The sequence below is a fragment of the Pieris napi genome, chromosome 24, assembly GCF_905475465.1.
Source record: "Pieris napi chromosome 24, ilPieNapi1.2, whole genome shotgun sequence".
Taxonomy (NCBI): Eukaryota; Metazoa; Arthropoda; class Insecta; order Lepidoptera; family Pieridae; genus Pieris; species Pieris napi.
The window spans coordinates 1,911,928-1,938,155 of NC_062257.1; the positions used below are offsets into that span (position 1 = coordinate 1,911,928).

A 26,228-nucleotide genomic window follows, 5' to 3' on the forward strand; every position below is an offset into this window, starting at 1 on the left:
TATGTCTAACTATCTATAATATGTATGTATATCCATTGCCTAGTACCCATAACACAAGCTTCACCAGCTTAACATGGGACTAGGTCAATTGGTGTGAATTGTCAAAAAAAAATACAGAAATTTGAGATTCTCCGTTTAAGATCTTTCAAGAAGTGGCAGTGAAGGAAGATAGCAGGCTTCTGGCAGTGTCCATGGGTATCACTGAACATCAGATGAGCCTCCTGTCCCCTGTTCAGCCCCCTGTTCTATAAAAGAAATATATCCAGCTCCGGATAAATACTGTTTAATCCTTTATAATCGCGAATAATTCGAATGTCAGGTGCCAAAACTACTAGGTTGGTTTTTGCAGATGGAAAACTTTTTTATACATTTCATTGGTTGTTTATATTTAACTAGTAGACTCGGCCAAGCGTTGGTGTGGCTACGATTTTTGTTATATTACATAGTAGTAAACTATTCAAGAGAAACGGCAGGAGAACACCAGTCCACCACGCTTTTTTGGTGGTTATGCCATTAAATTGTAGCTTACGTGAAACGTTGGGAATTATTTTAATAAGGATCAAAACCTAGGTACGAATAAAGAGCCTTTTTCAGCGGTGGTCTTTTAATAAAAAAATAATAATAAAAGGACGCTTATTGTGACGTAACTATAAAAGATATAGACATGCTGTCGGGATATTTTTTATAGATAGTGATGTATCCTGAAAAATTGCAATACATCATTTTATTCTATCATTAATAGTTTTCGCAGCGCACGCGATTGAAGGAAGTTATTTGTTTATTTTTTCACACCTTGGGTTAGATTATACAAGTTTTAGTAAGCATCCCTTATTTTTTTGAAAATTAAACATAGCCTATGTCACTCGGGAATAGTGTAGCTTGCCAACGGTAAAAGAATTTTTGAAATCGGTCCAGTAGTTTCGGAGCCTATTCATTTCAAACAAACAAAAAATCAAACCTTTCCTCTTTATAATATTATAGTATAGATAATTCAGGTGAAATATTCACCTGAAAGAACAAATGTCAGTCATTTTTACGCAGCCTACATGTGGGATGAATTAATATCGCAAAGCAAAGCATGACTAATCAGTCACCACAGACAACAAAGACAAATGTAAAGCTACTCTTTATTAAAGTTCTCACTGCTTAAATCTACCCCCGTAGTCATAAACAAACTAGGGTCTAGGTCCCAGATTTCTGTGTCTGTTTCATGATCATTTGTCAATCTAATAGGCAGGTGATCAGCCTCCTGTGAAATGTGAACAAAAACACATGTCGACTTTTTGGGTCTAAACCAAGTTACCTCACGATGTTATACCGACACCGTTCGAAGTTAAATGCGCGTATAGAAACTCCATTGTGCACAGCCAGAAATCGAACCAATGACCTCACTGATGAGAGTCTCACGCTGAAGCTACTAGGCCAACACTGCTCCTGCATAGTCAATCCAAAATCCAGTTCAATGGATGCTGGATTTAAGATTTAACACCTGTAACTTCTAGTAAATTCCAATCTCTATTGCTGCCGTACCACATCCTGTCATGATACTCTGGTCGTGTTGGACATCCTTTTCATTGGAGTAAAAAAATAAAAAATAAAATATGTTTATTATGGTACATAAGATACATGTATAACTTATTCCACGTCATTAAATTTGAATTTGTAGGCAACCCTACTCATCGGCAAAGACAGAGGGTATAGGCCGAGAGAAATAGCCGGCGTAAAAAACTCTTTTAAAATAGCAAATCATCAAACAACACTTATTTTAGTAGTTTTATTTATCAATTTATTTATTTCGTGCTCGTATAGCTAATATTTAATCTATTATATAATAAACTAGCAAACTCGGCGAACTCCGTTTCGCCACCAGATGGCTTCGTTTTATGTAACATTTCGTTTGGTGATCCCGCTTTTCTGTTGAAATTTTTCCTGAATTTTCTTTGCTATAAACCTCACGGAGCCCGAGACCTTTCCAACGAATGCAAAATCGTGGAAATCGGTTCGTGCGTTCTGGAGTTATAGCGTCAGGAAGAAAAACCCGACTTATTTTTATTTAGTAGATAAAATACCAATTATATATACTAAACATATAGCCAAGATGGAATGCATAATATAAACAAAAAGGTTCAATTGTTCAAGGTTCATTACATAAGGTAAAAAACAATAAAAATTATTCAATACATTTAACTAAGTAATACCTAATTTTGCTGTGTTGTGTGATTGTGTAAAAGTGAGGGTATGTGAATGAAGGTGTGTATGTGGGTATGCTCATGATATTGGTGATTTTGCGTTAAAGATATGCATAATACTCGTTTAAAAGCATATTTTTACACCCTTGACTGAATAAAAATATTCGTCGATACAAAACTGAGATTTTGCATAGTAAGTATTGATGTGGGGATCATGAAACAAAGCACGATTACGAGTCTGGTAGGAACAAAAAAGGGCAATTTTTCTAGAAGTAAGTTGCGATCCATTTTATTTGAGATGAGGTCATGTAGTAGCAAGACATCGTATTATTTTCGTCGAGAGTCTAGAGTTGATAGTTATCTTAAGATTTTTTTGCTTTTGGGATTGAGATACACGAGAGGTAAAAATAACATAATAATATTATTGTATTTATTTACAGTTTTTTATTATGAATAAATAGCCTATGTGAGTGCGCTGACACGTATCTGAAAGCATATTTTATTATTACCAGCCGTATTTTATTATTATTTTATAACGAATTATACGTTCAAGATTTATTTAATTCCTATAAAACCGTCATTAAATAATGTATACGATTTTTTTTAAAGGCACACTAACGAAACATACAGACACTTATAGAGAACACACAATAATGGACACAACGTTTAAAGGAAAACATTACGATAATAAAAGAGTAAAAACGTCACTTCACTTCACTCCAACTTGCGATTAGTTCCCTTTGGATTCTTTGGTCGTGGGTTTCAAGTGCACAGGCGCTTATTAAAGATTTAAGTTGGCGCCTGGTAGATAGTACCGGTGACACCAGATCTGGTGCTTTCCTCAACGAATAAGTATCCCAATACAGCGAGGAAATGCTGCCAGCGTTAATTGCCACAGAGACCAAACCTTTTAAGTTTGTTTTAATTTTCTATTAATTAATTATAATTGTCGTTATTATTACTATTTAGGTTAAGAAAATTGTAAATACAAATTATATGTATGCAGCATGATTAAATGATAAAATTATTTTCTATTTATTGTTATTATCACTATGTAGATTAAGAAAATTATAAATACTTTATATCTGTTTAATTAAAATAAAAATGTCTCGATTAAGAAATACGAATATTAAATCAATTACGTAATTTAATGTATTTCTTCTTTGCAATTGTTTTTGGTGACGCAATAATTATATAATTGAATGAATACCCTTACTTACTGTAAAGTGTAATGTATTGATTTCGCATTTTATGCCTAAAAATTTTTTTTTAGATAATATTATGAATTGTTATTGTTGTATCTAGTTTAACTCAAACTTTTATTTTCAACACACAAATATACAGTATTAACAATATTCTTAACCTATGTAGGTAATAATAATAAAAAAATTACATATAAAAAATTAAAACAAATTTAAAAAGTTTGGTGTATACCTTTAATATAATTTATATATGTATAAAATATATTATATAATTCTTAGTTGACAGTTCTTGAAGATAAAGAATAAAATAGGTTTTTGCCAATTAAATACTTTTGTACTTCGACAGGCGTTTAAGTTTCAATAAAATTAACATTGAATATTTTTTAGAATCAATACTTGCATTAGTATATTACATGTTAAAAGGCCGGCAACACACTTGCAAGCCCTGTGGCAATGTGTCTATGGGCCAGCGTTTTATATAAAAAATATTTCTTATAGATAGTATCTTTTAATTGAAGTCAAACATACTAAAGACGGTAGGTTTAAAATTTTATGTTATCTCCGGCCGTAACCTATAGTTTTCAAGATATTATTAATTTAATACGTTGTACATTTTACGTTTTGGATGATGAAGTCAGTTGGAAGGTGGGTGGTGCTTGTTGTACCTGGACCAAATCCTAGGTACTTGATAAAGAACAAGTCAGAGGTACCCATAACCCACGCGCATGGTGAAAGTAACCGAGAGAGAGATAGGGAAGAGAGTAGAAGGTGTAGATCCGTGGTCTCTGGAGTAGACTTCGGAAAAAATACGTGAAAATGTAAATAAATAAATATATATACTAGCTGACCCGACAAACTTTGCAGTGTATATTATTTCTAAGAAACATTGTTTTAGTTTAAGAAAAATAACTATCTGCTATAATACAAAATAGGGGTTGATCGTAGAGGGGTGAAAATTAATTAATTTGTATGTTGTGTCATAAAAAAAATTAAAATTTAAAATTTGACTAAAAATATAAAATAATTTTTTTGAGGTTTGAAAGATAGATAGTTTTTTTTTAGATTCTCAAACTTACTGAATATGCATAAAAAATGTCATAAGAATCGGTCGAGCCGTTTCGGAGTATGGGTACGAACATTGTGACACGACAATTTTATATATTAGATTTACATACATTTATATTATTTATTAATTTAAAAGTTTACTTGATAGACTCTCTAGTAACATGATATTCTCCATAGACTAGATACCTGAGGTCGTAGGTTCGATCCCCAGCTGTGTACCAATGGACTTTCTTTCTATGTGCGTGTGAACATTTGCTCGAACGGTGAAGGAAAACATGAAGGAAAGGAAGGAAACCGACAAAGTCGACGGCGTGTGTCAGGCACTGGAGGCTGATCACTTGCTTATCAGATTTAAAAATGATCATGAAATCTGAGGCCAAGACCTAAAGAGGTTGTAGCGCCACTGATTTTTTGATAATTTTGTTAAAAAGGAATTTTATTAAAGAGATTTTGTATGTAAAATGTAAAAGACGAGGTCAGGAAAGCTTTAGTAATGACAGCGCTATTAGCGGTGGCGCCGTCTTCATATAAACTCACGACATCGGCGCGCGCGCACAGTGGAAGGCTCGGTTCGGTCGTGTCGTACGTTGCGTTTGCGGTCCGCGATCCGGCCCTAGCGCCGCGGTTATCAATTTAAAAATTAAAATATGTTCCTTCTGTAAATTCTCTATATTGTTTTATTGTTTGCAATTGTTTTTAAACGTGAAAGACAATGGTTAGTGGAAACAAAAGCCCGAACGATCCGACGAAGGTGCCGCCGAAGAATCGAGAAAAGAAAAGCAACAATTATATTAGGGCTAATGTTATATCGAAGACATGGTTCGTGTGGATGATGCCCACGTTCTGGAGAGGGTATAAGCGGGACCTGTATGATGCGGACCTCACTAGGCCAAAGGAAAATCACCATTCGGACAAATTAGGTGATCGGCTCGAGAAGTAAGTACCATTTGGATGTTAAGTGACCTTACACAGTGTAAATATTGATAAAATATATTGTGACATGTTTTTCGACGAAAAGCCTTGCTAAGGAATAGTAATACGTTATTTTTCATAATTTATTTGATACCTACACATTTTTACTATTAAATCATTGAATTTCGATATATACCCGCTTTGGTTGGCTTTTCTAATTGAAAACGTAACAAGAATTTAAAAATCTTTCGGTACAAATATATTAAAATAGTTCGCTTATAAATTTTCTTTTTTGTATCAAAATATTCTACACACTCGACACAAAGTAACACACAATTAAGACCCTCAATGTGTCTCAAAAGTGTATTAGACTTACTATTTAGGCATTTCTGCGAACTTTGGAATCGAACCGTGGATTCATTCCAGGGAATATCCGACCTCCAATTGATTATTAGTATTTAATTATTTATTCCCCCTTTAAAGGCGTCCCTTAGGCCCCTATCCTATAAAAAATTGTGAAAACATGTTACTATGATATATATTTAGTTATATAACACATTACAAAAACAAAAAAAAACAATAATTAATGTTTGTTCAATTGTTTTATTGAACTAAAAAATGTTACAATATATTGTGACATGGTTTTTGACGAATTTTAGCCTTGTTTAGGAAAAGTAATACATACGTTATTTTTCATAATTTATTTGATTAGTACAGGATTTACTATTAAATGATAATGATTAAATTTCGAAAAAAATTAAATTAAATTTAGAATGATTAATTATAATTATTACTTTAGTTTTTTTATACATTATTCGTATAGCTATTTATTTTATATTTTTGTATAGCCTGTGCCTGGAAGAAACCGCTCATTACGGATCAGGCATTGCGTTTATATAAGATTTGATGAATGAAACACTTATGTGCACAAGTGATACTTTTACTTTATAATTTATAACATTTTATTCAGAGTGGGTGCTTCACTTTCGATAAAATGGCGCTTGCCGTCTGATTTTCAATTCGTAAATGGGAAATAATTTTGTCTACACAAATGTTTTTCGTCTGTCTGTGTGTATTTTACGTGCTTATACGACTTTTATAATATTTTTTAAATATAGTAGATACTAGCGGACATCATACATCCTTAAACACAAAAAAAATATCTAGTCGATTTAAACATTCATCAAAATTAGCCAAGTTTAAAAATACACGCACATATTATATAATAATATACTAGCTGACCCGGCAAACGTTGTTTTGCCATGTATGTATATTATTTCTAGGAAACATTGTTTAGTTCAATTAAAATATCTAACTACTATAATAAAAAGGGGTTACTCGTAAAGGAGTAAAAATTTTAAATTTTTTTCTAAATAAAAATATCCTATAAATAAAAAAAAACATTTTTTTGGGTGAACACCCCTTATCACATAGGGGTTTGAAAGATAGAAGCCGATTCTCAGACTTACTGAATATGCATAAATAATTTCATAAGAATCGGTTGAGCCGTTTCGGATGAGTTAGAAACGAACATTGTAACACGAGAATTTTATATAAAGCGATGTTTTTAATTCAATTGAAGTTAATCGCCGTAATTTAAAAGCAAAATTTCTTGATATTATTTGTCAGTGTTAATTAGCTTCTGTGAATTTATTACAGTCCTCGAATATGTAAACACCTTGAAACTTAACAATTGCTAACAAAATATGCTAATATGTTAAAGAAAACATTCCCCTTTTATGTATATATTTATAATGTATATCTATCTAATATATAAAATTCCCGTGTCGCGGTGTTTGTAGTTAAACTCCTCCGAAACAGCTTGACCGTTTCTCATGAAATTTTGTGTGCATATTGGGTATGTCTGAGAATCGGACATCTATTTTTCATCCCCATTAATGTTAAGGGTATTCGGGTAGTCGAGTTATTTTTTAATTTTTATTTTTTTATGATACATCATTAAAAAATATATACAACCCCTAATTTTCACCCCTCTACGATCAACCCCTATTTTTTTTATTATAAATGATATACATGGCAAAACAAACGTTTGCCGGGTCAGCTAGTATATATGTTAACGTAAAATTGTAAACACCGTTAGATTGTAATCTATCTCGCGAGATTATAAACTGTCGAAGGATTGTGAACCTCAGCGTACTGCTGACAATTTAACGTATTATTATTCGGTAGATTGTACTACACTAACTTAGTTATCATTCAAACTTCTTTGGTCAATTACAGATTAATTTTACTTTCCAACAATTTCATATAACTACCGAATAATAATACGTTAAATTGCAAGCAGTATGTTGAGTTGACAATCTTTCGACAGTTTATAATCTCGCGAGATAGATTACAATCTAACGGTTTTTACAATTTTACGGTGACATATACATGTAGTGTGAACTCACTCCACACTTAGACGCCAATTTGGCCCATGCATCCTGGCTAATTAAGCCACTTTAGCTCCTTCTAGAAGCTCGACATCACTGCTCCTTTCTATTCGGTGGAAAGCCACATCATGTCAGGACAACGTGGGTGACTAATTCCTCTACGAGAGGGACATGGGACTGTCTGTTGCGTGGATACAGATAAAAAAACAATTGTGTACGTACACGCGTTAGAAGTTATACTTCTTTGGCGTAACAAGATAAAAATCTTTTTAATTTTTTTATCTTTCGCCTACGTGTGTAGAAAAAACGACACTAACAATAGAAAAAAGGTATTTAATACATTGAATTATTACAACGCAGTATCTAGTTAAATAAAGTTTATTTAAATATCAACAACAATAATCATAAAAAATCAATAGAGAAGTAGCACCTAACTTTTTAAATTTGTTTTTCTGATAATTTGATTAATTTTTAAATTTTTTTTATTATGTAGGTTAAGAAACTTGTAAATACTGTATTTGATTTGATTGTTATGAATTATCAATAACTATATCGTAATAGCGGATCCGTCCTATGTACACATATATATATATATAAAAATGAAACCCGTTTTCCGTTGTCACGACATAACATGAAAACGGCTTGACCGATTTGTCTGATTCTTTTTTTATAATATTCCTTGAAGTACGAGGATGGTTCTTACGGAGAGAAAAATTAAAAAAATTGAGTAAAAAAGTCTAAATACAACACTTTTCTATATTCCCATACAAAATATTCGTAATAATATTTAAAGGCAATTTGAACTTTAATACCATATCATAAAGTTCAAGTGTTAGTGGAGGGGTTCCGGGAAGGTAAATTTTTATTTTTTGACATAATATATTCGTTGTATTATCAACTTTCTTTTTTTTATCTTCCTAGCTAGACCGGTATCCCGAATAGCAGAATAAGTATTAAAAAAAAAAAAGAATCGACTGTTAGGCGGTACGATGTTTGCCAGGCCAGCTAGTTTAAAATAAAAAAACAAATTTTAATTTTGTTCCTTTTGGAGTAGAGACCGTCGGGTTTAAGTGCATAATAATTATTATTAATAATAATTAAAGATTTAAGTTGGCGCCTGGATAGTACCGGTGATCTTAGCTGGTGCTTTTCAGAGATATATTTGCGTAAATCCATAGTAAAAACTGACTGAAAACCGAGCAGTTTAGTAGGCTTTAGCGCGCTCTCATCTCTGGGGTTTAAGGTTCGATACCCGGCTGTGCACCTATGGACTTTCTATGCTTCTAACACTCGGTCGTACGGCGAAAGAAAACTTGCCCATTAGAAATGAACACGGAACAGAAATCTGAAGGCTTTGACTCGGCTACATAAAGGCGTAATAATCTTTTAATATCCGTTTAAGTAATCGTTCTTAATGAACAACTCTGAGTACGGGTTTATAATGTTTACAATAATGTATTTGTACGTGTCTTATTAATATCTCATTAGCATATTTGCTTCGTAGAAAAATTCTTATGAAGGCACTAGTCAAGGTTGCCTACTATGTAATTTTTTGTAGTGCTCGTACGTACACTAGAAGTTAAGTCTTAGAGAGACTAACACCTAGGCATTGCTATTATTAATTTATTTATTTACTACTAGCTGGCCTGGCGAACATCGTACCGCCTAACAGTCGATTCTTTTTTTTTTTTTAATACTTATTCTGCTATTCGGGACACCGGTCTAGCTAGTAAGATAAAAAAAAGAAAGTTGATAATACAACAAATACATTATGTCAAAAAATAAAAAATTACCTTCCCGGAACCCCTCCACTAACACTTGAACTTTATGATATGGTATTAAAGTTCAAATTGCCTTTAAATATTATTACGAATATTTCGTATGGGAATATAGAAAAGTGTTGTTTTTAGACTTTTTCACTCAATTTTTTTTAATTTTTCTCTACGTAAGAACCATCCTCGTACTTCAAGGAATATTATAAAAAAAGAATCAGACAAATCGGTCAAGCCGTTTTCATGTTATGTCGTGACAACGGAAAACGGGTTTCATTTTTATATACATATATACATTATATAATTTAAATAATAAATAAATTGCGTGTTCCCACGAGGATGTAAGTGCGTGCTCCTATTTCACCGTGACTACTGATGATAGAAGACAAATCTTTGTTTTTAATTTATTTTATTATTATTCAATACTTAAGATGTCATGTGGAACATGGTGTAATGGTTGCAGCTCCTTACAAACGTTGTGTAAAAAAACTTGGCGATTAAAAGAGTGACGGAGAGTTTATTGCTGGTTCTCTTCCTCTTCTTGATTTGAGAACTGGCAGTAAATGTGTAATTGGAAGCATTTCATGTATATTTTTTGACGTTCATAAATGTACATTGTTACCTACATGAATAAATGATTTTGAATTTTTTGAGTTGTCCAAGTATTGTGTAAAATTATCGTTAATTGACTAGGCAATTAAACAACCATTCATTAGGTATTTACAGTCATTTGGATTGATTTTTGATGAATGTAATTTAGCCCATATTACACAGAAATGAAATCCGGTCCCTTACAAATATCGTTGCATCTTAGAATGCCAGTTCTCGATAAAAATAACGATAGTCTTCACTACCTAAGCTGTTGAATAAGGCATTAGCTATTTTTATTAAGCAAAAAGGAGGAATGATTCCCGTATCCTGTCTATAAATAGGGTGCATTTATTTTTATGGATCTGGTTTCACCTCGCTTAGTTTTTCTCATTGTAAAGTTATTTATAATATAAAAGGCGCAACGCAGAAAAACTTATTTTCCGTTCTTTGGTTTTGGTACTGTCTACATTGTGTTTCATAGCCGAAGAATGAGGTCCGATCTCTTTGATTATAATAAATTGTTTTGACACTAATATATATATGTGATACTAAATTCACGGAGTTATCTACAAACAATATTTTAAAATATAACACAATTTTAAAAAACGTGTGTGTACTTATGTACACGCGTTAGAAGTTTCTTTGGCGCAACAAGATAAAAATCTTTTCAAAAATGTTATTCTACGTTTGTATACACGACACTAACAACAGAAAAAACTAAAATGTTGACTATAGCTAACTTCAGGGTGTCGGTTTTTTGTGACGCGCGCATCGTAATTTTTCTCTAACGCGCCAATATATACTAATTATACTGCATAACTTCAAAAACTACTTCAGAAATCGTAGTCATCAAAAGACTGTTATTAAGTTGCAAGACAATGTTTTCATAATAAAACGTCGTCAAATTCTTTAAGTATTACGTATCGGGTTTAAAAACATCAGTTAAACTGCCGGTTAACTTTATTTAAGAACAAATGTTCATTAACTGTACCTAAAGTATTATATAACATATCAACTGTTTAATAATACACAAAAAGATACTACGATATGTTTAATTATATATATACATCGTGAGAGCATTATTGATTATTCAGTTTCATTTTCAATTCAAACCAAGACCGTAGAACGGAAGAGAAGAAATGTAGATTTTCCACTCTTCTAATCCGCCACTCACATCGAAATATGATAATAAAAATTAAATAAATCAGTTGCGCTACAATATTTTTAGGTCTGGGCCTCAGATTCAGAGCCAGGGCACAGGAGGCTGTTCACCTCCTTGCCTATTAGATTGACAATCATGAAATGGATACAGAAATCGGTGGCCCAGTCCTAAAAAATGTTGCAGTGCTACTGATTTTTTTTTATTTTTTTTTTATATTGCATATCCTCAGGGATGATAGTCGCAAACAGAAGCCACTTGGCCAACACTGCTGTTAAAATATTATTAAAACCTTTATCATATAGGAGCTAGCGTACATCGCGTCTTTTACTATTTAAAGTATATAACCAGATAGGCAATGACCCACCTCGGTGGCGCCGCAGCCATACATAAATAGAAGTCATTAGGAACAGGTCTGCGTATCCCGTATGTCCTCACTATTAACCTGTCTAGACATTTTCTACTTGAGGAAAACGCGGCATTTCCAAACGGAATTAACTACGCAATTAACACTCGCTGTGGGAAAACATTTCTCTCAAAAACGCATCAACTTTGTTTATTATTCTTAAATTGCTTCGGACTTGGCCCAAATATAATTTGAATCAAAATTATAACCTCTTATTGCTAAGCGATTTTCCCCTCCTCCAACCTATGCTATAAGATAACTAAGAGTTGTATAGAGATCCAAAAGAATCCTAACCTCAATTTAATGTCATAAAATACAAGAAACTTAAGCTTATCTATTTTGACAGCTCGTATAGTCTGTGGACTGTCAAAAAAGCCTCACAGATTATATTAAAACATGAACCGTAGTTAAAGGTAAGATTTCCGGGCGTATGCGCCATTTTTGTCAAAGCCGGCTTAACAATGTTTTCCTTCGAGATAAAAACTATCGGATATCCAACCTGTCGTAGATTAATCAGGGTTTTTTGAAAGTTGTCTACAGACTATACGAGCTGTCAATGTTATTTTGACAGTCAATATAAACTTTTTTTTCTCTATTTTGGTAGTATTTTTATGTAAATTTGATGTATTTTAGAATAGATTATATCGTCTACTGTAGAATATATATATATATTGTGGTGTACTAAAAAAATATACTATTTACACAGTTGTGATTCGAAGTACCACGAGGTCAATCACGATTCGTATTCAACACGAATGTATATTTCAAAATATATCAAGAGAAGATTTCTGTAATGTAAAACATATTTTATTAAACATTTAAATAAATCAGTGGCACTACTAACTTTTTTAGGTCTGGGCCTCAGATTTCTGTATCCGTTTCACGATCGTTTGTCAATCTAATAGGCAAGTAGGTGAACAGTCTCTGCCTGAGACACGCACAACTTTTTGGGTCTGAGGCAAACCGGTTTCCTCACGATGTTTTTCCTTTACTGAGATAATGTTAAACATAAGAAAGTCCATTGGTGAACAGCCGGGCATCGAACCTACGACATAAAGATGAGAGTCCGCTGCTGCTTTATTAAACATACAATATATATGTTTACTTTCGTTGTTTCGAGGAAATTTTAATTTCAGTGTATTGTGAGATATTTAATCGATATATATATATATATATGTAAACAGCGTGGATACTATGTGGCTTATATTCATTTATAATATATATTATGGCCGTGAAAGATACAACGTCCAAGTACAAAATCTTAATTAAATGCTAATTAGTTACGAGCAATTAGGTACCTTGTTTAATTTATTTGACTTACCTACAGTTATTAATCTAACAAATCTCTTTGTAAACGAGAGAAAACCTTTCAGTCTTTAAAACAATACATCCAAGTGGAATTTGCTCAAGAATTAGGTTATAAAAATGAATCGCAAAATATGTTGCAAAACTCGAAGGACCAATTCGAGTTACGTTATTTTTATTGCTTGCACGGAAATACCAAAAAAAGAGAAAACGAACAGTGTTATGGGTCTTTAACATAAATAAAACAAATTAGCATATATTAGGATATTTATAAACTAGCAAAATACAAGAACTAAAATATCTTAGACTAAATATTAAAATTAACTAAAAATACATAAATGTGGGCGCCAGGAGGATTTAGGTTTATCCTGCCAAACCTAATGTGTGTAATGTGGTAACGTTTATCACATAAACATTATAGACAATTTGTTATTCAATAAATGAATATCTAATTTGAGGGCATTTCCCAAAGCTAAAACAAATAAAACATTTCAGATTGTTTCACAGCCAAAATAAAACTAAACCATACAATAATAATTAAATGAAACATACCCCTCAAGTTATAACCGAAATTCAAAATCCAAAATTTGATATTACACAAGACACAATTTATATCTTTAACACGTTCAATCTACGGCAATCACCGTCCGTGTCTGTCCTTTTTGTTTCTACCCTCATCCTATTACATTCCCCCAACATACAAAAGAAATGAAAAGGTATATAAAGAAAATTTTTCATTTCTTTACCTGCTACTCACTATTCCAGTATGGCTTCAAGTCTTTCGCATGCCAAACCCCTAACGGTTTGCCATACCAGCTATTTAACCTAAAAACATTACTAGACAATCTTTCAACAATTATAGCCTTATCAAATTTTGGTGCCAATTTAGCCATAAATTTTTTTCCTGCGTTAGACAAAAATTTATTTCTTTTCCAAACGGTGTCACCTACATTAAATTTAGCCTCCCTACGTTTTAAATTATAATAACATGTACTTTTTTTATGTGCGTCTTTCATCTTCTGTTCAACCTTCTCATAGATGCTAAAAAGCTTCTTATTACCTACAAGAAATTCTTTTGCATTAAAACTTAAAGGAATGTCAAACATATTAACTGCGTCATGCGACATACTTGTAACTTTGGGGGGAATAGCTGTTTCTCTGCCAAAGAAGAGGAAAGATGGGGTGTAGCCTGTGGTTTCATGAACTGAAGTCCTAACAGCATGAGCAAAACTTTGCAAATGCAAATCCCATTCATTATGTTTCTTAGTATTAATGAAACTCGATATCATTGTGCCAATAACCCTATTAACTCGCTCTGTAGGGTTACTCTGTGGATGATAATTAGGAGTATACCAAATTTGAGAGCCATAACTATTGACTAGTTCTTTAAACAATTTTGATTCAAATTGCTTACCATTATCTGAAATAATTACTTGTGGAACACCAAAAAGTAAAAATTGGCTTTCAACAATACTGCAAATCTTATCTGCTTTACCAGATCTAAGTGGAAATAGTAAAACAAATTTACTAAAAAAACAGGTTATAACTAAAAGCATAGTGTTCCCACTTTTGCTTCTTGGAAAAGGTCCCATTAAATCTAATGATATAATTTGCCACGGTCTATTAACATGCCTTTGATGACCCATGTGACCAAAAGGCAAACGTTGAGAAACTTTAAATTTCGCACAAATTTCACATTGACCGACGTGGCGTTTCACATCACCTAAAATATTCGGCCAATAATAATATTGTTTTACTCTAAAAACCGTTTTCCGAATGCCTAAATGACCCGCCTTTACATCATTATGACAGCGCTTCAAAATAGTAGATCTAAGAATCTCCGGAATATATAACTTCCAATCATTAGACTTATCAGGATATTGTTTCAAACAAATTTTTTTATACAACAAGCCATCCCTAACTCGCCAATTAATATCACTATCACTATTCAAGACACTTTTAACTTTATCTTTATACCATGTATTTTTATGTTCTTCTCGTATTTCCACACCATCAGCTTGAATTTCAATCGCATTAATTGATCGCGATAAAGCATCAGGTACTACATTCGAACTTCCTGGCCTATGAACTATATCAAAGCTGAATGCTTGTAATTTCATAGCCCACCTTGCCAGTTTACCATGGGGATCTTTCATTTTATGAATCATTTTAAGTGCACTATGATCCGTCACTACAGTAAAATGAGATCCCTCTACATATGGACGAAATTTTTCTACAGCATAAACAATACTTAATAATTCCCTTTCAGATGTCGAATACAACTGTTCTCGGTCATTAAGTTTTCTACTTAGATATGCAATTGGTTTTTCTAAACCGTCAATCTTTTGGCTTAAAACAGCACCTATACCTTTATTTGATGCGTCGCATTGTATTATAAATGGCTCTTTAAAATCCGGACACGATATAACAGGTGTCGATGTTAGGAAAGTTTTTAAAGCAACAAATGATTTCTCCGCTTCATCTGTCCATATAAATTTCTTTTGTTTCCCTTTTGTTAGACTATGAAGAGGAGCAGCTACAACAGAAAAATTTCTAACAAATCTTCTATACCAACTAGCAATACCAATAAATCTTTTCAACTCTTTGAAAGTTTTAGGACGTTCAAAATTCAAAATCGCTGATACTTTTTCGGGATCAGTACGTAACCCATCTTTATCAACAATGTAACCTAGAAAACGCATGCTGGACCTAGCAAATTGACACTTATCTATATTTATCGTTAGACCTGCACCTTTCAAAATATGTGCAACCTTATCCAAAATAATTAAATGTTCATCAAACGTCTCTGAAGAAATCACAATATCATCCTGATAAGCCCAAACTTTACCATCTAGTTCATGAAATAAAATATCCATCAGTCTCTGTTGCGTTTGAGATGCATTTACTAAACCAAAAGGCATAACTTTAAACTGAAACAAACCCCTGCCTGGTACTGCAAATGCTGTCTTTTCTTTACTGGAATCCTCTAATTCAATCTGCCAAAATGCAGTTCTTAAATCAAAAGTACTAAGATATCGCGAATTACGTAAATTATCCAAAATCATTGTCACTCTTGGCAGTGGATATGTATCCCTTTTAGTTACTTTGTTTACCTGTCGGCTATCTAAACAAAGCCTGTTAGCACCATTTGGTTTTTTTACCAAAACTATGGGCGAGCACCAGGGACTATAGGACGGTTCCACCACATCCTTCGCAAGCATTTCATCCAGCTCAGTTTCTATTTGTTTCCTTATGATAGGCGAAAAATTGTATTGTTTTTGATAAATTGGCTTACTATCACCCGTATCTATAACATGTTTTAAAATATTAGTTCTACCTAAACCCATGCCAATCAAATTTTCTATAGCACTAATTTTACTCTGTAACCGACTTATCTGATCTCCATCCAAATCAACACAACCAATGAGAGCTGACGAATTACTCGACAAGGAATCTAAATTAGGACATTCCCTCTTAAAATGAAACTCAATACCGAATTTAATAAAGAAATCTTTACCTAAAATCAATTCTTGAGACAAATGCGGCATAACAAATATTGGTATAATATGAAAATTATTATTAAAACTAATTGGCACATCTAATAATTCACGAATACAATGGTTTGATCCATCTGCAGTGGAAATATATATAGGCTTCAGACCAAGTGTCTGAGACTCTATGCCCATGTCTTTAATTTTCCTTGCCATATCCAAATTAATCACTGACCTCGTAGCCCCCGAATCTAATAACCCGCTAAATTTCCTACCTAAAATATCCAAACTCACGTACGACCTGTTGTCACATTCCTTTTTAAAAGTTAAAGAAGAAACTATTTTCGAAGACATGACATTATGAACAAACATTAACCAATCCTGCCATTCCTTATTTTTACTACTACAGGGAACACTCATTTGGCAGGTCCTTGAGTTTCCCTTTTTTCGTTTCCCTTACAAATACAATCTTTTAACGTCACACCAAAACGACCACAAGCATAACAAAATAGCCGTTGTTTGGGTATTTTACATGACCTGAATAAATGCCCTACTTCTCGACAATTCCAACACCTCATATTCTTAACAATTTTCATCATGCTTTTATTACTTTTAATAGAATTTAACTCGTCCGTTATATTTCCTTTAGGATTTTGATAAGCTAAATCCGGTTCTAAATAATTGAGACAACTTTTTGGTTCTTGAAATTTATCACAATTAATCTTTGTTCTTTCCACCACTCTAAGAATATTACTTAAATCAGCAACCGAATCAAACTCATCCCTACAGACTGCCCTTTGAAAATATGGCTGAAGATTCTTAACAATGACCGAAATCTTTTCTCTCTCTGTAATTTTGATTGGTAACCGATTAAATAAATTTTGCATGACCGAAACAAATATTAAAACAGATTCATTACTACCTTGAGTTCTTGACCTGGCCTCTGCCAACAACTCTTCCTGATAAAAGGGGGATTGAAACGTACGCTTCAGTATTGACACTAATTCCTCCCAGTTTCTAATATATTCTCTGTTGGCACGAAACCAAATTAAGGCGTCTCCTTTAAAGAAATCTATAGCATGCCTCCAAAGATCTTCATCTGTAGCATTTCTAGCATCTTTGAGTTCGAACACACGCTCAATGAAAGCATTTACACTAAACTTACCATCGCCGGAAATATAAACCCCCCATTGACTAATTGGCACAAGTTTATTTTTACGAATTGTATTATTATCTTCACGCGACGTAGAATTTAAAGGCAAATTAATAAACTTGTCAGAAAGATGACCTTCCTCAAATATATCGTGTCCAAAACTAACCCGTTTTTGTTGATTCAATAAAGCTATATTGTCATTATTAGGTAGTGTAGTTTTATGTTCCCCAATTGATGTACTTGGACAATCGTTATCAATTTCATTTAAAACTTTTTTACTATCCTCACCGATCGACTTATGTAAAAGTTCTTTCATTTCAGAAGTTATCTTATCATCATCCTCTATCTCGTCCTTATTTTCTAATTCAGATAGAAGAACGATAGCCTTATCTATAAGAACTGTACGCTTGTCCTTATCAATTTCATCTAAAGGTTCCATTAAATTCAACCTATTTACAATATGAGACAAGCGTGATACTAATCGTTTATATAATTGTTTATCAGGTTTTTCATTTAATTCAGAAATGTAACGCAAAATAGTATCTAGCTTATTCGAACAAACGTCTAGGTCTTTATTAGGGTTCTTTATATAACCAGAAGGTAATTTTATTTCATAAGACACTTCTTGTGACTGTTCAACAAACATCATCTTTCTTAAAATTAGTCTCAATGCAGAGGCAAAACCACCTGGCTGCACATAACCACGACAAGCAAGCTCAAACTCCACTTCATCCTTCAATAAATATTGTGGATCCATATTAAACCACTCAAAAAAAACTATTTTACCAAAAAAAAAAAATTAAACCTACTTTAAAAAATAAAACAATATGCAAATTCAGTATAAAACATACCAAACATGTATACTAAATGAACTAATAAAAATAAAAACATACATAGAAATCCACCACACTGTAGCTTACAAACAAAATAAACTTAAACAATAGAAACAGCAGAAACTTATAGTCTTAATTAATGTAACTACACTAGATCATAATGTCCATTGGCCTTGTCCAAATTATTGTAACAAAGTAAATTCCATAAATATAATCAGTTTAAAACAAAGCAACCAATACATAAGGTAAATCTGAACTCAACCAATTAACTTATAAACTTACTAGATGAATGTATTTAGTATGTATAAAGAAAACAAAATTATACATAAATACAATATAAAATCATTATACTTAACCTTAAATGTTACAACTATAAAATAATATTATTTACTACTTTAAATTTTTTAAACTTATGTGCATTTATTTTTTAAAAGAAACATACTTGACAATATCTTTAAACTTTTGTTTACAAACCCATTTGCACGTTGGGCGCCATGTTATGGGTCTTTAACATAAATAAAACAAATTAGCATATATTAGGATATTTATAAACTAGCAAAATACAAGAACTAAAATATCTTAGACTAAATATTAAAATTAACTAAAAATACATAAATGTGGGCGCCAGGAGGATTTAGGTTTATCCTGCCAAACCTAATGTGTGTAATGTGGTAACGTTTATCACATAAACATTATAGACAATTTGTTATTCAATAAATGAATATCTAATTTGAGGGCATTTCCCAAAGCTAAAACAAATAAAACATTTCAGATTGTTTCACAGCCAAAATAAAACTAAACCATACAATAATAATTAAATGAAACATACCCCTCAAGTTATAACCGAAATTCAAAATCCAAAATTTGATATTACACAAGACACAATTTATATCTTTAACACGTTCAATCTACGGCAATCACCGTCCGTGTCTGTCCTTTTTGTTTCTACCCTCATCCTATTACAACAGTCTTTATGGATTGGCATAGCAAAATGTTGGAATGTAGCTACTAAAAAGATCACTCTCTCTCTCTTCAGTCGGTAGCTCATGTCTATGCGTTGTGGTCAGCAAGGAAACATATGGACCTGACAATCTGTTTCCATCGTTTTCTGTCCAGCACCTAACATTAAAGTACTAAAAAAGATAGCTAAAGAGATCATATTAAATATAAATAATATTGGTATTTTTCCATACGTCGTCATCAAAACTAAAGTATGTGAACGCAATTATAAATGCAACCTGTACAAAATACATTGGAATCGTCGTAAAATTCCGTGTTATTAATTCAATTTAAGTCGACAAATACAAGTTTCAAATTTATTTAATAACATAAGGCGAGCATGCAATGGCCTTAGCTTTGATTTGAAAACGCCTACTTAATGGCGTTTGACAGACTATTACACTCCGACAGTAATCCTACAACTAAAATTATTGTGCTTCAGCAAGGGTCCAATCGTGTACCATGTTTGTACAAAGTATATCGCGTGAATGTCCCCGACGTTTTTCCGTGCAATTTCTAGTAGATTTCTCAATAAAAACAATGGCACTACAACCTTTTTAGGTCTGGGCTCAGATTTCTGCATCTGTTCCATGATCATTTGTAATAAGCAAGCAAGTAGGTGATCAGCCTCCTGTGAGACACACGCCGTCGACTTTTTGGGTCTATGGCATGCCGGTTTCTACACGATGTTTTACTTCACCGTTCAAGCGAATGTTAAATGCGCACATAGAAAGAAAGTCCATTGGTGCACAGCCGTGGATAGAACCTACCTCAGGGATGAGAGTCGCTGAAGCCACTAGGCCAACACTACTCTAGTTCTCTCAATAAGCGCGCTATAATGATTAATTAATTATTATATTATATTTTTTTTAGGTTTAGATTCAAAGAATGTTATTTTGACGTTGCTTAAAAATCTAAAAAAATTTTAAGTTTTTACTGCCACTCACTAGTAGTCGTAGATTATAGGGCGGGATTACCAATGTGGAAGGAAGGTCCTAGTAAAGCGAGCCATCAGTAGCTTGATAAGCTACTGATGGGCCCGAAGGTCGCAGTTGTATACATCCTTAGCGGCCGAAATACCTTTCGTTGGATGACGATGTATATTGTAGGTATCGATGTAAGAATGCGGGCTAGCGAAAAACAACTAGTTATCAATTCCTGTTATTTTGAACTGTGCCATTTTTATCCCAATTGAAATTCTTTATCAAGAACTACAACTTTTCACTAGAACGTACTCATCAAGGCGGCATTGAAAAATCTTTTTTTATCTAGTAAATCCAAATACCGCGAAAGTCTCCTCATTTTTCTCAAAATATAACCTATGACATATTATTCTTCATAGGACGTCACGGCAGCCTTGTGATTCTGTAACTCACTTAACAATAAACTACAAGCTCCCACCTTATCAGAATGCCAAATCATAAAATGACTGCTTCACGACTGATTTGAGAGACACCGCTGTGTGAGTTCGAAAAGTGAGTTACAGAATCGCAAGGCAGAATAAAAAATACCATCCGTATCACCTCGAAGTCCGTCGTTCCACAACTGAGCCTTTCTTAAGGCAGTTTTTGCCGCCCACCACCACTATGTGGAAGCTGCCCACTGAAGTATACCCAATTCGCCTTAGGGTCCTTCTAGAAAAGAGCTTACCAATTCTTAAAAGGCTGGCAACACACTTGCGAGCCTCACTTAACATCAGATGAGCCACCTACCCGTGTGCCTCAAACGTGGCTTTTTATTAGTAAAATAGTTTTAAAAACCTCAAAAACTTTATAATATTCGTCTACAAATTAAAATTACATATTAATGCGCGGATTACATTTTCTGAATAGAATAAAAACTATTACACAATTATTAAAACAGATTAGGTAATAACCACGAGTGATTTATGACTTTTGATATCTTTTGTGTGTTGTGGTTTTACTTGGCTCTATTTGTATATTAAATAATACACATACTTTGTGTGGAATTACATAATTATGTTCTTGAATAAAATACAAGGTGTGCCCCAAGGGCCTATATTAGTCCTTTTCTTTTCAACAGCGTTGATATTGATAAATGTTTACAATTTAATCAATTTGTTTTACTGATCTCCAGATAAATATTCAGTTTTACCATATTCACATATATGAGATACAAACACTTAAATTCTACGCTTGTAGAATACAAAAATAACCACTACTTCTAACCAAACCGTGCCAAATTTGATCACTAATATCCATATCATGAAATGGCGTTTAGTGGTAGCATATATTCCATTATATGGCCAGCAAATTTTATAATTTTATGCCCACATGTCACCTGTTTCCAATTCGTTTTAATGTGTTCGATTGCGCTACACAATTTACCATTTTATTTGTATGCCTGATAAATACTACACCTAATAATTTATTTTTATTTTATTTAATTCAAATAATTAACTGTATTAACATGTCTCCTTATCACATGATTGATGTAATCGTCGCAAACATTTTGCAAAAACATTGGAAATTGAGAATTTTTCCGTCCTTGACTGTCACTAATTTTAAATTTCGAAGCATGTTTAATTGTCTACATGAATAAATGATTACTTTTTAAAACAGTAGTTATACTGATAAACATATTTTTATATATTAGACTAGATGATCCGGCAAACGTCGTTTTGCCATGTATATCATTTAAAAATAGGGGTTCATCGTAGAGGGTTGAAAATTAGGGGTTGTTTGTATATTTTAATGCTGTATCATAAAAATAAAAAAAATAGTGTAAAAACCAAAAAAACATTTAGTGGTAGGTTAGGGTGGAATACACTTAAAATTTAGGGGGATGAAAAATAGATGTTGTCCGATTTTCAGACATACCCAATATTCACACAAAATTTCATGAGAATCGGTCAAGCCGTTTCGGAGGAGTTTAACTACAAACACCGCGACACGAGAATTTTATATATTAGATTTTATTCACCGTCAATGGCCGCCATGTTTAAAATGAGGAAGTAAATAGGTATTGTACGTATTCTTATATTATCATTATTTACATTAACACTTATGATTGTAACTGCTCAAGGTTGAATCGTACCTAACATATTCCACAAACATTTGTGTATGCTTCCGTCACAAAACATTCTGAGAATTTTAAAACAATTATATTTATAACATTGGATCTTCCAAAGGAGGTTATTAATTCGACAAGTAATTTTTGTCTATCTTCAATTATAGCCCCCGTCCGATTTGCAGTAAGTCTTTAAGTATATAGAGATTGATACAAAAACGATGACAATCATCAACCTGAACAGTGTTGGCTCCAGAGTGCAACACTCATCCCTGAAGGACACCCTGACTTTCTATGTGCGCATTAAACACTCGCTCGTACGATTTATTTATTTTTATTTATTTTATTTATTTATTTATTATATACATGATCTTAGATAGAAAGAATTTGATGTGGTGGAAACACAAACTGGACGCAGTATGATGGATGATCGTGAGGAAATCGGCATGCCTAAGACGGGAAACTGACGGCGTGTCAAACAGGCTGATTACCTTTTTTATGGTAATCAACAAATTAAATGCAGCAGGCAGCTGCTGGTTCCATAAACTAGTGGTGTGCAAGATGTGTCTTAAAAAGCGCTCTCTCGTGGAACGCCAGACGTCAAGGTGGAACGAAAACCTACTTGCCTATTAGATCATAAAACAGATACACACATCTGAGGCGCAAGCCTAAAAGATTATAGCTGCTCTTTTTTATTTAAATAATGTAATTTTACACTCCCTTTGAAGTAGACCCTTGGGCTGTGGGGTTCATGCACAGCTAATTGAAGATTTAATTTGGCGCCTGGTACAATCGATGACACCAGAGCTGGCTCCCGCTCAACGAATAAGTATCGCAATACAGCGGGTTATCCCAGCGTTAAAGGTACACTGCCGCAAGGACCAAACTTTTTAAATTTGGTTTAATTTTCTATTTATTCTCGTTATTACTATGAAGATTAAAAACATGGGAAATACTGTATGAAAACGTTTATATCCGTTAAATAAAGAATTAAAGAAGACGCACGAGCCACTCATTTCATTAAATGCTTTCTGATGACATTCTTAAAACCGATTAACGAAATCACTGTATAAGCAATAATATATTATGCAGACGTTGAAACATGATGACACGAAGGTAAAGCCCAGAACCAAATTGATCAAACTGTCAATTATAAATCGATTATCGAATGACAACGATTAATTCAGGATTTAGTTTATCGTTAATGAGGCAATTAAAGCACATCATATTAATTGAGTTTATTAATAGATCATGATGATCACCCTCCTATTATGGAAATTGTATTTGTTTTTACAACAAACTCCCAAGCGATATTACTGAATAAATTCAAAACGTAATTAAACGTAAATTAAAGTAACGTAAGATTTTAAATTTGACGATTATTTAAATGATCCTTATCCTTGGGATTGATTTGCACCAGTTCAAACAATTTGTATGACTCAAAACTGAGCTATTAAAAAGAGTGGCGGAAAGTTTCTTGCCAGTTCTTGCCCGCTCTACGCCCTTGACTTCCGAACTGCCCTGCGATTCTGTAACTCACTTTTGGAACTCACAGCACATAAACAATAAACTACAAGCTCCCACCTTTTCAGAATGCCAAATCATAAAATGACTGCTTCACGACTGATTTGAGAGCGACCACCGATGCGAAAACCGCTCTGTGAGTTCCAAAAGTGAGTTACAGAATCGCAGGGCTGGTTGTAAATGTTTTTAGAAACAACATAACATCTTTTTAAAGTTATTAGTTTTATCAAGTTAATAATTAAGCAACAGACAAAATTCTTGATACGTAAGCAGTATCAAGACGTAATATTGTGTCGATACGTCACGTAGTTAGAACCCATGCCTATTAGATAAATCATTCGTAATTCCTGAATACCTTCCATTGGCTAATGTGATGCCGGACATCGATGAGTCTCGACAGGAACTTCGCCATCATTAACCAATTGGACTTCGGTCATGACAAGTACATTTTTGAATTTCGAACGTTTTGAATATTTAGAATGTTAATTAAACAATAGTTAGTTATTTATTTAATTTTAATAATTGAGATTTTTCATCAAATTTAATTTAACGAATTTTAAGAGTAAGGCAAGTACTTCGCGACATAAACGGTAATATGGCAACTTTGAAGTGGCAATCTCTCACGGACTGTGATTGCCGAAAAGCACTCTAAACGTGGAGCGTAAATTCGCGTTTTTACACTATAATAAGTTAGTAGTAACTTATTAATACTGGTCTAAGATCCCGCTATACAACGACCTTCACCGAGATGCTTATTTAATGAAACTTATTTTATATATAATTTAATATGTCGATAAATATAATATATATGGGTTGCCTAGCAAATTTCAGTCCAGAGTATGTTTAATTAATTTTAAAAAAAAATATTTTTTTAAACATTTCACCGGTATGATTATTAGATAAATTCTATACCAATCGAAAGTATGAAGCCCATAGAATATGCAAACGTTAGGTTGTTTTTAATCAATCAATTATTTATGTGTATATTTTTTATGTGACACTAAAGTATATATACATCTTTAGTATAAAAGAAGGCTATAGTGATACATATATAATACTACCCTGATTAAAAATATTGATTGAAAAAAGTTCAAAAAATTTACTACATGCAAATTATAAAAAAAAAAAATTTTTTTAAATATTAATTAAACATACTCTGGACTGAAATTTGCTAGGCAACCCATATGGATTATATTTATTGACATATTAAATTAAATATAAAATATATAATATATAAATTAAATATAAAGTTTCATTAAATAAGCATCTCGGTGAAGGTCGTTGTATAGCGGGATCTTATACTATACAAATATATATATAAAATAAATTCCTTTACGCGAGCCTTCTTAAGCCGTAAACACGTTATTTACTTCATCGGTAAAAACATATTACATACACATATTAAATACACAAGTAAAAAACTTTTAAAAAAACATTTTTAAACAAGTACACTTATGAACGTCAAAAAAGAAGTTAAATTTATTGTAAATTTACATTTACTACCAGTTCGCATGTCAAGGGCGTAGAGCGGGCAAGAAGAACTGGCAAGAAACTTTCCGCCACTCTTTTTAATCGCTAAGTTTTGAGTCATACAAATTGTTTGAACTGGAGCAAATCAGTCCCAAGGATTAGGATCATTTAAGTATTCGTCAAATGTATAAAAAGTTTTATTGATTAATTTACGTTTAACGAGGGCTTTGAATTTATTAAGTGATAATTCTCTAATTTCGCTTGGGAGTTTGTTGTAAAAACGAATACAATTTCCATAACATTCTGATAAGAAGGGAGCTTGTAGTTTATTGTTTATCAGAATGCCAAATCGTTAAATGTTGACGACTAATTTAAGCGCGACCGCCGCTGTGAAAACCGCTGTGTGAGTTCGAAAAGTGAGTTACATTCTCGCAAGGCAGAATCTAAACTAAGATAGGTCTATTTTCAAATACCTTCTAATGAGGTTACGTGATAAAATGTCTGAACCGCCGTCAGCAACGCCTATGCGTGACATTCTAGGTAAATTAACACGTAATTACTACCTTTGAATTAATCTAGATTATATTCGCTATTTTACTGACGTCAAAAAAATTTAATGAGGTTTTCAATAGCCGCACAATAGTTTCGTTCATTTTATTCTCTCATCTCTTATATGATTAAAGCTTTTGGAACAGCCTCCAGAATACGGACATTAGTTAGAATTTGAGGTACTA

General features: G+C 32.8%; 2 protein-coding genes and 2 long non-coding RNA genes across 5 annotated transcripts in view; 1 reads left to right on the forward strand and 3 right to left on the reverse strand.

The window, feature by feature from the left end:
- Positions 1-5,001: 5,001 nt before the first annotated feature.
- The window catches only part of LOC125061766 (ATP-binding cassette sub-family C member 4), a 77,259-nt gene continuing 56,032 nt past the window's right edge, over positions 5,002-26,228 (forward strand). For both annotated transcript variants that reach the window (XM_047667362.1, XM_047667363.1), the window contains exon 1: positions 5,002-5,392. In XM_047667362.1, the coding sequence (XP_047523318.1) occupies positions 5,169-5,392 (224 nt within the window). In that variant the 5' untranslated portion in view covers positions 5,002-5,168. The remainder of the gene's footprint in view (positions 5,393-26,228) is intronic.
- LOC125061787 lies at positions 13,248-14,548 on the reverse strand. Its single transcript, XR_007119080.1, has 2 exons — positions 13,547-14,548; positions 13,248-13,466 (listed from the first exon to the last, which is right to left on the reverse strand). It is a non-coding gene; the product is annotated as an uncharacterized LOC125061787 (long non-coding RNA).
- Positions 14,897-18,487, reverse strand: LOC125061777. The gene is made up of 2 exons (XM_047667378.1): positions 17,269-18,487; positions 14,897-15,204 (listed from the first exon to the last, which is right to left on the reverse strand). Exons 1-2 carry the CDS (start codon positions 18,393-18,395, stop codon positions 15,186-15,188), a joined length of 1,146 nt encoding a protein of 381 aa, XP_047523334.1. The 5' UTR covers positions 18,396-18,487; the 3' UTR covers positions 14,897-15,185.
- On the reverse strand, positions 19,002-19,432 carry LOC125061788. The gene is made up of 2 exons (XR_007119081.1): positions 19,301-19,432; positions 19,002-19,220 (listed from the first exon to the last, which is right to left on the reverse strand). It is a non-coding gene; the product is annotated as an uncharacterized LOC125061788 (long non-coding RNA).

Coding starts and splice junctions, on each gene's coding strand:
- LOC125061777 (XM_047667378.1), bottom strand. CDS start 18,395: ATGGATCCACAATATTTATTGAAGGATGAAGTGGAGTTTGAGCTTGCT.